Source organism: Hakea prostrata, chromosome 4 (genome assembly GCF_041222555.1).
Source record: "Hakea prostrata isolate BN-2017 chromosome 4, UWA_Hpros_2, whole genome shotgun sequence".
Lineage (NCBI taxonomy): Eukaryota > Viridiplantae > Streptophyta > Magnoliopsida > Proteales > Proteaceae > Hakea > Hakea prostrata.
In genome coordinates this window covers 20,030,745-20,046,334 of record NC_142603.1, presented here as the reverse complement: position 1 = coordinate 20,046,334, position 15,590 = coordinate 20,030,745, and the positions used below count along the sequence as shown (strand labels likewise).

The 15,590-nt window shown below is 39.5% G+C and overlaps 1 protein-coding gene across 1 annotated transcript; it reads left to right on the top strand.

Moving 5' to 3' along the window:
- Positions 1-13,574: 13,574 nt before the first annotated feature.
- On the top strand, positions 13,575-14,753 carry LOC149018387 (gamma-glutamyl peptidase 3-like). Its single transcript, XM_089154348.1, has 4 exons — positions 13,575-13,989; positions 14,094-14,258; positions 14,343-14,510; positions 14,609-14,753. The coding sequence occupies exons 1-4, from the start codon at positions 13,672-13,674 to the stop codon at positions 14,705-14,707; spliced, it is 750 nt and encodes a 249-aa protein (XP_089010474.1). The 5' UTR covers positions 13,575-13,671; the 3' UTR covers positions 14,708-14,753.
- Positions 14,754-15,590: the final 837 nt, after the last annotated feature.

Here is a 15,590-nt window from a genome sequence, read left to right as displayed (position 1 = left end):
TTAATGTCTTAATGTTTGGCCAATATTCATGAATATCGTGGTGTGTTTTCAAAAATGTAACAATGAGGAATGCATGCTAGACCTAGGATTAAAGAATGACAAATTAAATCTAAAACTTAACAAGTTAGATGCTTTGTTTGACTTGTTTATGATTTTTTTTGTGTTTAATGCGATATATTAAATTGGTCCTCTAAGCATAACTGGTAGGGAGGTTTAATATGTTAGGGATCTTCAGGCGTAACAGATGAGGTAATCTAACTCTGGGAATCTTATTGACAAGAGCGGAGATTAAATTGGTTTTATAGAGGGAATAGATGAATAATTTATATCATGTTTGGTGAAATCGAATTTTTAGTAATTTCATTCATTGAGTTTTTGTTAGCAATTTAGTTATTTTTTTCTTGTTTTGTAAATTAAATTAATAGTTTAGTTAATCTTTCATAATTTGTTTAGCTAGATAATTATGGGTGTTCTTAAAGCTAGTATGTAATATTTTCAATCTTTTTTATCCTTGTGGGAATGATATCCCTCTTACCCCTTTATTATAGATGCAACAACACCTAACATTGGTGGAGTTCGTCTACAATAACATCTATGAGTTGACTGTTTGCATGGCTCCATTCAAAGCATTGTATGAATGGACGTGTAGGATTCCCCTATATTAGGATGAAGCTGGAGAGCATCAAATTTTGGGTTTGGAGTTGATAGAAGCTACTAGAGCTATGTTTGTTATGATAAGAGAAAGAATCAAGACAACTCAGTCTAGGTAGAAGTCCTAAACAGACAAGAGAAGGACGAATCTTAATTTCTAGGTTGGTGAGCGAGCTTTCTTGAAAGTGTCACCTATGAAAGGGGTGATGAGATTAAACATCAAAGGGAAGCATAGCCCTAGGTACATCAGACCATTTGAGATCATTAAGAAGGTTGGGCCAGTTGTGTATCGATTAGCCCTTCCTCCATCTTTATTAGACGTGCATTATGTGTTCTATGTTTCTATTCTATGGTAGTGCAAAGAGAACTTGGACCACCTCTTGTAGTAAGAGTCCAAAGGCTTCGGTGCAAATCTTACTGTGAAGAATCGCCTGAAGAGATCCTAGACTACAAGGACAAATAGTTGCCGAATCAGACCATACCTTTAGTGAAGATTTGATGGCAATATCACACCCCTAAGAGCACATCATGGGAGAAGGAAGAGAAGATGAAAACAAAATAACCCCGTCTTTTGGAATCTTAGGTACGTCCAAATTTTGGGGATGAATTTTTTTTTTTTTTTTGGGGGGGGGGGGGGGGGAGGATTTGAAATCCATTAGAATCCTAACCTAAAATCCCATCTTGCAGGTTAAATGCTAGTAGAAGACAATTGTGGGCCATCCAAGTTGAGACTATTGGATCGATAGTTGAATCCATGGACACATGATGAATATGGTGAATTGGGACTTGGCCACTTTGGAAGACTTTGGGAGAAGGTCTAAATCCAACCCAGATAGATACAAGAGGTGGATGTTGTAAGCACAAAAAACGAGGTTAGATGATCTCCAAGCTCAAGTAAATGCTCTCATCTTGCTCTACAAGGCCGGGGAAGCATCTCGGATGAACCTTGCCGAAAACCACAACTTTATGTGGATTTTGATGGGGCAGTTGGCCAGTAGCTATTGGTCCTTTGGGCAAACCACCACCCCTATGCTTCTTGGTATTTGACTTTGGAACCCTATTTTATTAACCCCTTTGTCTCACAAGCAAATTTGTTATCATTCTTGAAGGCGAGGAGCTATAGGACAGAAGAAGCCTGGGAGTTGGTGAGACTCTTGGAGATTTTTGCATGCCGAAGTCCAAGGGTGTCATTAGGGTAATCAATCATTTCTCTTTACTTTCCAACAACTCTCTTTGATTCATTTATTGTTGGTTGGTGAGATTAATTGTGGTGGTTGTAAAATTTATGGTAAGTGTTGTATTCTCCTTTAATCCCAACCCAATCTTGCAATAGAGTGAGGTTTTCATCTCCTCTTGTGCTGAATTTCTATCTCAAAGATTATCTTAGAGAAACCTGAACTCTGAGAAATGTTGGGATTTGGGGATGTTTGAAAAGGGGATTAGTTGGGGGTTGTTGAGCTTGGTTTTCGGACGAACTCACTACCTGCGTTTGGCCCCCAAACCTATTAGAGTAGGAGAATCAAAGTGGGTAAGGTTGAGCATGTACGTTGTTTGCACACAGGGAGCAGTCGCTTGGGGGCAGTTGACAACTGCCCTTGAGGGGCCAACCAACCGGCCCTACTCGAGTCTTCTTGGGTGATGTTGTAAATGCTTATCTTGCTTGATTTGGAACCCTAATTTCTAATGTAACCTACATATTTTCTAAGGTTTGGGTGATTTGCTAGCCTACTAGTTGTGGACTTGTTTGGACTCTTTAGAGACACTTACACTTCTAACAAGTGAGGGATACAAATCTTGTATACTCAAATATTTAATTCATCCTCTAATAATGTTGTCATTTTTGCTTATGTTTGAATGTGTGTGTTGATGTTATAGGCATGGGTAGTAACATGGAATTATATTAGCCATATTACTTGGTATTTCATTTAATATACATACATATATATATATATATATATATATATATATATATATATGTGTGTGTGTGTGTGTGTGTGTGTGTGTGTGTGTGTGTGTGTGTGTGTGTGTGTGTGTGTGTGTGTGTGTGTGTGTGTGTTATATGTGTGTGTGTGTGTGTGTGTATATATATATGTATGTATATTAAATAAATACCAAGTAATATGTATATAATTCCATGTTCTACCCATGCCTATACATCCCACCTTCCATGCAATGACACATTATTAGAGGATGATTATATTTGAGTATACAGATTTGTATCCCTCACTTGTTAGGTGTGCGTCTCTGAGTCCACGTCCACACTAGTAGGCTGCATCACCCAACCTTAGTATGTAGGTTACTTAGTTAGGGTTCCAAATCGCAAGATGCTTTTATAACATCACCCGGGGTGGTGTGATGCATTCATGTATACTATTTACCCAGGGTTGTGGATTTGCCCATTGCTCTAGGTGTCTGATGCTGGTTATATGTTAATATCCTATCATATGGGTATTGGGCTGAGTGCTCGTGACACTGTTGGGTTGTGGACGTCCCTCGTCCATTCTTGAGGAGACACAAGTAGATCACGTGTTATCCATGGTAGGGTTGCATATGATAGAGGTTAGAACCATGGGCACCCAATAGTAAGTAGACATCCTGTGAGGGGCATGGGAGCATCCACTCCTATCTTGTGGATGCCATGGGTTCGGGTGCTTTTTGGGCGATCTTGTGTATTGACATTCCCGGATGGTGGTACCTAATCGAGTTGGTGCCATGAGGGTTCCGACCTAGTATCGTTATTGAGTGTGACTATTTGTAATGGCCTAGAAAGTTCCTTGACACACAGGATTTCTCATTTTAGTGGTCGTGGTGAGAAAGTGTAGCCCTAATCCCCAGCCATGGTCGTTGATTGGATTGTTATCCCTATACCACATGACACCCAGTTTAGTTGGTTTCGTTGGGGTCTATCTAAGACTTCCTAGAGGACACTAGTCTTTTGTTTTAATGCATATTTATCTAGATAGAGACTAGCATGGTTAGATTCATAGGAGCATCCCTACATTTTCGTTTGCATCTTTATATTTCACTTGCATTACATATTTCATACATGTGTTAATGCATGGTTATATGATATTGTTAACCTCGTTGAGTTCGTTAGAACTCATCCCTTATGGGAACTTTTTAGATTCTATTACAGGTTATGAGGACCCCCATGATTCCGCAATACTCAATGTTGTCGGACCCGCACAACCTACTGGTTGATGAGGACATGGAGGCTCACAATGACATGTGCCCATTCATGGAGTGTTCATTCGGCACTGAGCCCTTTTTGACTGCCTCTTGGTTATTTTTAGGGATGTAGGGACTTTTAATTGGGATATTTGTCATCTCATTTAGGAAATTGAGGATTTGTATTAAACTAACTACACACTTCCTACATTATTTGCATACTTGCCTTCGTAAACTTCCGCTGACATCTATAATTATAGCATTTGACAGTTATACTTCTATTCTTGCTCTTGGATTATGTTATTGTGTGGACCGGTTGTGGACTGAATGTAAACTTGATCCTTGTTATTGTGGATCACATTCACGGGTATTTGGTAAGTCCTATGCCGGCTAGGTGGGTGTGATATTAGCAACCTATATATTGAGTAGTGGTACTAGTGTGTGAAATCCCACAAAACCCTAATCTGGAAGTCCATATAGTAGGTCTGAAAAAAAATGGAGTCAAGGAGGAAGACAACTGTGGGCCATCACAATTGAAACCATTAGATTTGACTTGGAACCAATCGAAGAAGATGGTGATGATGCCAAGTTGGAAACCTTGTCTGACTTTGGAGGAAGATGTATCTGTAATGATGTTGGACCTGGAAGACGGACCATGACTACAGTATGAATCGACACACAATTGGAAGTTCCTATAAAACTAGGTAAGACTCTTTTATAACTTGGAAAAGTACCCAAGAAGAGTTTAGGGCTTTCGGGAAACAAAATCTTATTTTTGTCAAAAGGGGTTAAGGTTGGCAGCTTGCCTTGGTCACCCCAAGCCACCAAGCCAAGCGACCAACCTGTCCAGGGCAAAATTGTCACTTTTTGGAAACTTAGGTTTTTGGAGCCCTGTTTAAGTGTTTTCCGTCCTAGTTCGTGCCATTATGTTCTAAGGTCATTAGAAAACATGAGAATAACCCTATATCTCCCTCTCCAAAGCCAAGGAAGATCCCCAAGCATCTGTGAGAGTTTCCTCTGTCGATTCTTCTTCTAAAAGGTTGGAATACGCTCTCTTCTTTCTAGTTTCTCTTTCTCTCTTGTTTTGCCTACTGTGTAGACCTTCTTCAAGGTCTATGCTTGTTGTAAGTACCTATTCTCCTTCATCCTCATACTCTTAGAGTGAATCCCCATTCACTCTATTCTTCCCGTGAACAACACGGTGTGATTTCAGTAAAAGCCTTGTATGATCTTCATGATTGTATTCCTATTTTAATTATTTTGTCTTTAATCCATGCTAGATCTATTCCTTAATTATTCTCTGACCTAGATCTAATGTTTTCTTAGTCCTAGAATGAATCCCTCTAGTCTATCCATGAAATCTGCAAATCGATTTCAAAAGAAACCTACTATAGAATTCGTTAGGGTTTCATTCCTTTGGCCATGATTGATGCCTAAATCATTTTAGATAGTCTCCTTATACCATTTCAGAGTTTTCCTATTAATTTCGGAGTGTTTGGAACTCAAACGATGAATTTCAAATCGATTTTAGATTTTTATGTCCGTACACGGCAGCGTTGGCGACTTGGCTTGGTTTCCCCAAGCGACCAAAGGGTCCAGTGACAGCAAAATCCCATGTTTTGACCTCTTTTCATCTTCGAACCTCTAGGTTTGTTCCTAACATTAAAACCTTGTATGATTAGGGTTTCTTTGACAAGTTTAAACCTACCTTTTGGTCTACTTTGCGAAGGTTTCAAGACGACACAAGGTGAGGACGTTCACTTACAAATAACATAAGTTACTTTCTCATTTTGTAATAGAACTTATATGCATGATTTATCTACTATCTTAAGACTTTCTTATTATTGTTATACCTCTATAGTTTCGGAAAGTGATTCATATGTTGATTTGTATACTTGTATTGAATGTGAATGTTGGAAAGTGAAGGGATCATGACTTGATGATATGGAACCATATTGAGATGAGATTTCCCAGGTTGTGAATGGGGAATGACCTTCTGGCGTTTTTGTCATTAGACACTAGTGGAGGTGGTATGGGATGCATTCTTATGGTGCCCCTTGGTGCTTTTCGCGATTACTGGTTGACATACCTAGTACTTGTCTAGAAGTGCTTGGCTAGGAAACCTCGTCATATCACACCCTATCAGCATGTGTATTGAGGCCGAATGACCCATGGCCGTATGTGTTGGTGGGTGCCAAATCGGAGCATCCGGGGATCGCAACATTGGACATTCATTGGTAGGGTCGCACATATTAAACTTAGGCTCGTGGGCGCCTAAGAATGAGGGAAACATGAGGGGACACGAGAGCTTCCCGTTTATTATATGTGAATGACCAATAGGGTTAAGAGTCAACGTAGTCGGAGAAGGAGACAACGAATCTAGAGGGAAAGATACCGGAAGATCGTGAGAAGTGAATGGAAGTATTCGACCCTAAGTAGATGTGACTCAGTAGATGACGTGCATTGGCCTATGTGTAACCCTGGCACATGCCAATACTCATACCAATGTTGGAGTGAGAGAGTGGTGACCTAAACCCCAACCATGAAGTCCGGAAGGTGCGCCCATTGTGGGACCATGCGGAGATTGTTGAGGGAGAGTGACTGAGACTTCCCAAAGAAGTACGGTGTTTTGTCTTAATGCATGTTTGCCACTAGAGACCAGCATCTATTAAAGTTAGTTGCATACTTGCATATTTTCTCATATCATATTGCATCATGCTTTGTTCTTGACTGGGTTTGTATTCATTATTTGTGATTGAATTACTCGTTGAATTCTTTTGAGCTTAACCCTCGGGGACAATGTTTTCTTTAGATGGTTTTGCAGGTGATGAAGTGATCTTGAGCTCCTATTCGGGGATCCCTCCCTTTAATGATACAATTGAGGACCTAGTGGGAGTTGACACGAGTACATGGTACAATCCATGCACCGGTATGGAGTACTATTACGGTATCGATCAACAATGGTAGAAGATACCTTGCCCACTGATGGGACTACGAGCTGGACATTGAATCCTAAATTACAGGAGTACAAGCCATCGGTGAAGAAGGCAAAGTTAGAAGAAGACGTACCATTAAAAGACATATATTAGTTTTGATAGCCTCCTTTGTTCTTTCAGTTGTGATACATTGGATTCCATCTACCCTTCAACTTTGATTTTAGAGTTTATTTCCGCTATACTCGGCTTACGTTGGAATCATTTTCTGCACTCTAATGTTGATCTTTCTTGAGATTCATTCTTTGATTATTCAATTAATTACATTTATACATTGATTTGTTCTTGCTCGTGATTATACTATTGTGCTATGTGGGATGATGATTGTTGAGACTTGATCTTTAGGGCTATGTATCACACCTCTAGGTATTCCAGATAGGGTACTGGCTGGGGGGATGTAGTGGACACCCAAAGGAGGTAGGAAGACTGTGGGGACACTGCGTACATTAGTGTACCATTCACATCTTGCCAAAAAGGTGGCTGAGGTAGTGGCATAGGGTTGTTGGGTTGTACATCGAAGAAGAAAGTGTTTGAAGATCTATGCTCCTAGAATGGTGGGGGATACCAAGCTAAGATGAAGGGTGCTTGAGGGTGGTATCGCTTGACCATTGTATATATTCCAAGTAGAGACCTTCAATTTGGGTTAGAAAAGTCCCCATCATGTGTCAATCCTATACTAGTGGTTGTGCTTTTTTTTTCCACGAGTGATGAGAATGACTAAATGGTGAGGATGATGAGAGAGTGTGAGATGATGAGGGCATGAGATGATATGACGTGAGATGTGATACGTGTGGACCCCCAGTCGTGGTGCAGAGCATGGCCTTTACTACACCTTTTATGTGCATTTCTGTTTAGTGTATTAAGTGTGGCCCACCTATATAGGACTATTATTACTTTAAAGTGTGATATGGTAGTTAGAGACCTGCATTGATTACACAATATGGATTGCATGTAGGGTTTGCAAGTCATGTAAGACAAGTGTGATTGTTTTCCCCTCATGAGTTCGAGGGACCTCATCCCTTAGGAATTCTTCTGTATTAAATAATGTTACAGGGCTTCAAATAGTCTCAATGCTGGAGATTTCCTAGCCTAAGGAGGTGGAAACTGTGGAATGCGAGGACCCTTTGTGTCATTACATGACGCATTATGTTGTTGCTACACATGTTCCTATGGTTCACACGTATCTTAGGGATGAGCATTCTCATATATGTAGTTGAAAATTGCCATTATCATGAAAACTCCACTTTTGATACTACACATGGATAACTATAATGTTTAAGGTATACGATAAGATAAACCTCATATTAACTTTCATTGCAACTTGTTAGTAAATCATTTTCTTTTACTCAATAGTGTATATATTATAAATGTAAGATTGATTATGGTACTATATCAGATGGTTTGACAGGGGATCCATGTGCAGGACTTCGAATTACTTGGGTAGACCCGACACACCCAGGGTGGGGTGTGATAGGTCCGCTCAATGGGCATTTATTGAAGGAAGGCAGATCATAGACAAAATTATACTTTTCCAAGAATTGTTGCATGGGTAGCACTTGAATTGGAGCACACTACATTTTGCGGCCAAGGTGGATCTGAAGAAAGCCAACGATTTGGTACAATGGAGCTTTCTCGCAAAAGGTATTTGATTATTTCTCTTTGCAATCAGCATTGACTGTAATAAGAGCAACTTTAGTATTTTCTTTGGAAAGTGTGATGGGGGAGGGATAATTTTACTGAGAGATTAGGGTTTAGCCTTGGTACTTTTTCATTTTAGTACTTTGGCATCTGTATTTCCTCAAAGGCTTATCGTCCAGGTGATTTCCATGGTTTGATCGAGAAAATTGATAGTTGGATTGGTTTTTGGTGTAATAGAGTAGTATCCTATGCTGGGCATTTAGCACATTAAATCTATGCTTGCTTATGGGAATACTAACTTATTAGTTCAATGCAATGGCCATCCCAAAAATAGTAATGCACAAAATAAATAGTCACTTTGCGAAGTTTCTTTGGTTTGGTAGTTCTGATGTTGGTTCTCACAATGTGGCATGGAGTTTAGTGTGTTCATCCAAAAATGTGGGGGGGGGTCTTTTCATCCATTAGTTACATGAATGGAGTCAAGTAGTATCTTCTCGACATATGGGGGGGGGAAGTGGGGAGCCTTCCTATGGAAGGAGATACCTGTTATGTGAGGTTTATCACTTATAGATCGTTTGGTAGCAATTCCATATGGTCTTCGGAGATGCCAATCTCATGCTCATCTATGGCTAACATAGAAGTGTATTAGGTATGTGCTTCATTGTGGAGATGAAACTAGACGTTGGTATGAACCATGTTGAGTAATGGCCCCATCTATAAATCAGGATTGCTAGTCAGTCAGGTTGTTGGGAAACATAAGGAGGATAGGATTAGTCGGTTGAGGTTGGAAGGAGTTGGGTGGCATAATAGACATATGGATGTGGAACTTCAAAGGAGTGGGAGGAGGTATAGGTGGTCAATTGTTCTAGTTGAATCTATGTGGATTCCCTCTCACACCCTACCCGCCGGTATCAGATCCGTGGATGTGATCCGTGGTCACATGATCAGGTTACATTGCAGTCCGCAATATTATACACAATATCATAATCAAATAGCAAGAATAATCAAGTCCATAATATATAAATATCAAATGAACAATTATCTCAAAAATCTCAAAAAGGAAATGAGAAAATAACGTTGAGTTTAGTTACATCCCTCAATGAATCTAACAAAATGAAGTACTTTCCATTCTATAACTTCAATGTCTCTATAAATAACTACTCTACTATTAGAGGACTAAATGCCATAGAAGCACTTCAAACATGCACACAAACTATCATAAAGCTCATAGTCTTCTACACTTGGAACCTCATACATCTCCGACGGCGCCAAGTATTCTTAAATGGCTTGGTCATCATATCTTGCACCAAACCCGAAAACATATATCTACAGGGAGTGAGTTTCAAAAAACTCAGCGAGATCACAATACTCACATAACCCTAGTATTATAATATGAATGAGAATGCAATGCAATGTGGGATGCATCTAAGGTCTAACCATGCTGGTCTCTATCTAGGTAGACAAAGATAAAAGGAAGCCACTAGTCCCCTCTAGGAATATCTCACACATACCCCTCATGGCTCCAACTGATCCTGGGTGTCACGGCTTGTCACGACTTAGGTATAGGGATATACATTCATCATCACGACCATGGCTAGGGATTAGGACCACAAACTCTCACCGTGTTAACCAATGTCCATATACCTTCCCTATGGCCTACCAACTCAGTCCAATATCCTTCCCAAGACGAGAGAATATCATATCCTATGGCCTACCCCTCAGATACACACCCATGACCCTATGGTCATCCACATATAATAGGGCAAACATTGTGTCTGCTGATGGATTCCCTTTGCTCTTGGACATTCACGAACCCTACACCTACCATATGCAACCCTACCATGAATGATATGGTGGTATGGTTGTCTCCCACATGACCCAGCAAGTCTTGAATGCCCACCAACCTAAGTACCATGGTCATGAGTCATTCAGCCGCAATGCCCAATGTCGATAAAGTCGTAACATGTTAAGGGTTCTTGGCCATGCAATCTAGACATCCAATTATGAACATGCAATCCATATGACATGCAAGGCACGAAGGGTAATGGCTTAAACCACAACCCCAAGCAAATAATATGCATGGATGGATCTACACAATTCCTATAACCCAACATATAGCAATTCACATATTCAAGATATTTAATTAAAGAAATAGCAAGATAACATAGATCCCATCAACTACCCATGCATGCATGCCCCAAGAGTGAGAGACATCATCATACAATAACATAGGCATGGTGTTAGGATTTGTATGTTAGGCATATAACATAATCATGAATATGTTAGGCTTTGTATCCCTCACCTGATAAACACTCAAACATCTCCAAAGTATACCCAAACTTCACAAATCAATATGCTAACAAGCTACTGGAATCCCTAATAAAATATAAGCATGCAACTAGAACTAAGTTTGGAACCAAAATAAGCCGAAATAGTGCCCAAAATCCGTTATAGAGGGATGGTGGTCTGTCGGGCTGCATGAGGGCAGTTGACCGCCCCCAAACAATCGCCCAGGTGCACATGATAGCACTTGGGTTCGAACTTCCCGTCTTCGATATCCTGTTTCCAATAGGTCTTGGGTCGACCTTAAACTAGAATTTTGTCCCCAATGGATGTAAGAACACCCACCACCCCAAAAATAAATAAATAAAACCAATCACGAAATAAATCAAAAATTATTTGAGGTTCTCTGAGATCTATTTTGGGAAGAAAAAAAATGTTACCAATGGGAGAGAGAAAATTCTCATCCCACATACTAGATCAGATTGAGAATATTGGAAAACACATGTTTCCCAATTGAATCAGATTCCCAACATAAATCTTAGACATCCTTAATCCATGAATAGAAGAAAAACAATGGAAAAATATTAAAAAGATTGGTTACCTTTAAGATCTAATACCGTGAACTCTAACTCATTTTAGAGTTCTCATTCGTCTAACAATAAAATTATCCCATTCATGAGGTTTAAGATTATTAAATATGGGTGTTAGAAGCTAAAAACCCGAAATTGTCCATGCATAATTGACCAACCACCACATGTGGAGGTCGATCGGGCAACCAACTGCCCCTACCATTTTTACAATGGTAAGGTGGTTTTTCAGTATGGCTTGCCTCAGACACTTGCCTAACCCTAGGGAGCATGTCAAGGACTCTTACCTAGACTTGGGCATCCCCCAACTTCATCATCTGTGAGTTGGATATCCACCTTCCGAGTCAATTCAAGTTCAAGTTATTTCTTCTTCCAAACTCCAACAAAATGACGGAATCACCATCCTCACCATCCAACTTCATGAATTCTGATCCTAATCAAATGGTCTCAATCCGGATGGCCCACAACTGTTTTCTACTAGATCCTAGGGTTCTCAGACTTGTGATTAGGGTTTCAAGTTAGGATCCTAGGGGATTTCACGTCCTCCAATGTGGAAGATTGAGTCATCTGGTGCATATACTTTGAGCTCGGCATGAGAAATGGCAAGGGTGAAATACAATTCGACGAGTTGAAATAAGGTTATTTGGGGACTAGGTTCGTAAACACACCTTCATCGCTTGGCTCCTGGTTTGCAGTCACTTGAAAGGAAGGATCAAGTGTGTCGATGAGGAGTAATTATTGATCTTGTTTGTAGTCTTTGTGGTGTGCAAGTTGAAACCATGGATCATCTGTTTTTCTCATGTTCTTTTTTCTGCAAAGATATGGGGTGCCATCTTGAAGGTGAATGGATTTAATTGAAGAATCCTTTAAGTTGTTGGAAGGAGGGGCTTGACTGGATTGCAAACCATTTCAAAGGTAACACCTTTATGAAGAGGGTAAGATGTTACAATTTTATGTTGGTGATATACAAGGTGTGGCAAGAGAAGAACAATAGGAGTTCTCAGGGGGACAATCTTCACCATTGGTCATAATCTCAATGGTGCTTGGAGATACTCGGTGTAACCAAAAAAACGAAAAAAAAGAAAAAGGCAAAGGAGCTACATCTACTTTGTATACATCTTCACTCAAATCCAAAGGTGGGTAATTTTGATTATCACAGAGGACAACAATGGGTCATAGTATGTTCATGATTTGGAGATGGAAGTTCGAGAGTTGGCGAAGCGATTTGTTTCATGCACTTTTGTCCACGTACGTAGAAGGTGAATTCCTGTGTGGTTTCCGGCTGGATTTGTTCAATCCACACAAAAAATTCATTTTAATCCTGATGCTCTTTCATTAACATTATCCAAAGTTATTTTAGACAGAATTAAATATATTATTTTAAGTAATGATTGAGGGCATTATAAGAATAAAAAATGCTATCATTTTTCCATAAGTTCATGTCCAAATCATTCATTTTAGTTTTTTTTTCTTTCATAAATGTCTGTTATCCTTCTTCTAGCCTTCAATGTGACATTAAATTGATGGGTGGACGAATCAACCAATGGCAATTCTAGTTATCAGTGATTCATCGCCTGTCATTGATATGGGTATCTAACATGTTTATCTAGCTCTTTATATCATTAAATAAATAAATAATCTGATTGACCCATGAAGTGAATTCCCCTAATTATACTCTTAACATAATAGATTTTCTTTTTTTTTTCTTCTTTCTTTAGTTGGTATATAGAGAAAACTGGAGCTATTTAAATGTTGACACCCGTTTCACAACTTTATATATGGTCCCTCTACCCCCAAATTAAATAGATATCAAATCAGGAGAACCAAGCGTTTTGGTTTAATTTTCTAATATCTTCTTTATAATAATATGGAGCTGTAAAGTGGGTATGGAACTGTTCTACCGAAAAAACAAAAAAAGTGGGGACTGCACAGAGAGAGAGAGATAGATGAGAATCAAATAACAGTTTATTCCCAACAAAAACATGTTAAACAAACTTAGGTTCCCTAAGAACAAATTCAATCTTTACTCAGAAAGTATTTGCCTATATAAAATCTCACAGAATCACAGTTTTGGATTTTAACATCAGACAAAACACGTGCAAGTGTAACCCACTGCATTAAATGATAAAAAGAACTAAATAATAAAACCATGTGTTTTCCGACTCACTCTACGTCTCTATCGATCCCTCACTAGAAATAGCTCCTTCTCCCTCAACGCCCTTCTCATTCTCAACTCTTCAGCCTTCAAGTGGGTTCTTATTAACTCTCACCGTTTTACCCCAGTATTCTCGGAGTCCATCAATAGTCTTTTGTCTCTCTCTCTCTCTCTCTCTCTCGCTATTGTCTTGAAGATGGTTTCTGGAGATCAGAAGAAGTATTGTCTGTTGATGGCAGTAAAGGATTCTGATTATGTGAAGAAAGTGTATGGTGGATACTTCAATGTATTTCTTAAAGCATTTGCAGAAGAAGGAGACCAATGGGACTTGTTTAGGGTTGTTGATGGGGAGTTTCCTGACATGGATGATCTTCACAAGTACCATGGTTTTGTCATCAGTGGTAGTCCTAGTGATTCTTATGGAAATGAGCTGTGGATCTTGAAGCTTTGCTTTCTTTTGCAAACACTGGATGCCATGGAAAAGAAGGTGCTTGGCATATGCTTTGGGCACCAGGTACATGAAGGGTTTGGCTTGGTTTCACAAGTTGGGTTCTCTTCATTTCTTTTCTCCTAATAGTTCATCTGCTCATGGGTTTCTCTATTTTGTTTGTCATATAGGTGCTGTGCAGAGCATTGGGTGGCAAGGTTGGGAAAGCTTATGGTGGATGGGATCTTGGATTGAGGAAAATCAGGATTGTTGAAGACTTGCCGCTTTCTAGCTCTTTTGGTGACCTTGAGGAAATCCCACCTTCCCTTACCATCATTGAATGCCATCAGGATGAGGTTCCTCTCTCTCTCTCTCTCTCTCTCTCTCTCTAAGTAATTAGTTTTCATCTGTCATGACAGCACTGTTCAAATGTGAAACAGGTATGGGAAGTACCTTTTGGAGCTGAAGTGATAGCATTCTCAGAGCAAACAGGAGTAGAGATGTTTGCAATTGGAGAACATGTATTAGGCATCCAAGGCCACCCAGAATACACCAAAGACATCTTACATAATATCATAGATCGGCTTGCTAACAACAACGTCATAGAAGTAAGATATCAGTTACTTCATCAATTTCTGTTCACTTCTTCAAAGAAAAACATTTAAAATTGTTATATGTGTATCTGACAATGATTGGAACAACACAGAAAGAATTTGCAGAGGATGCAAAATCAAGAATGGAGATCGGTGAACCAGATAGGAAGTTCTGGAGTAAGATTTGCAAGAGCTTTCTAAAGGGGAGATAATTCAAGCTCATTAATGACTGGACAACCAACCATATGTAGCCTTTATTTTTTGTCCCTTTTTTCATTAAGAAACAATTATTGAATGAAAAGCAATAAAACAATTATATCAAAAGAAAGGAAGTCTCTTTTTTCTTTTTAAGCAATTTTGTATATTGGGATTGGCAATATTACATAATAGACTGGGCTATACGCCCTTTGCCTCAAGGGTTTTTTCTTTTTAAGCAATTTTGTATATTGGGATTGGCGATATTACATAATAGACCCGGCTATACGCCCTTTGCCTCAAGGGCATTCGAACTCTAATCTCCTATTTAGAGTTGTTGGTTTTTTAACCAGCTGACCCACCCCTCGGGAGTATCTTTTTTCATCCAAAGGAATAAGGAAATTTTTTACATAAGCCTCTTCCGTTTCCATTGGAAACTATTCACATCTCCCTCAAAATCAAAACATTACAAAGATCTCCTCCAAATTTAACATCATTAGTAATTGCACATATGGGACCATTAAAATTCAAATTGAACTTTACAATGACCATATTACACCCCCCCCCAACCAAATGGGGTGAAATGGCCATAATGCCTACCACTGCCATTTTTACCATCAATATACAACCCACATTGCTCACATGCACTCACGATCCCTCTTACCAAATCTCACAATCGGCCATCACCACCGCTCATCAACACCTGTCAATACCACCAAAAGAGCATCGCCATGAGAAACAGTATGAAAGACAGTCAGGAACAACCCTCTCCTCTACAAGGTAAATATTTATTTCTCCCCAATGTCGTTGCCTCCTCGACCTCTTCCCAATTCCCATCACAGCCATCCCACCACTGTTGCAACTGAACATGCATTTAAATCCCGACATGACCAACCATCT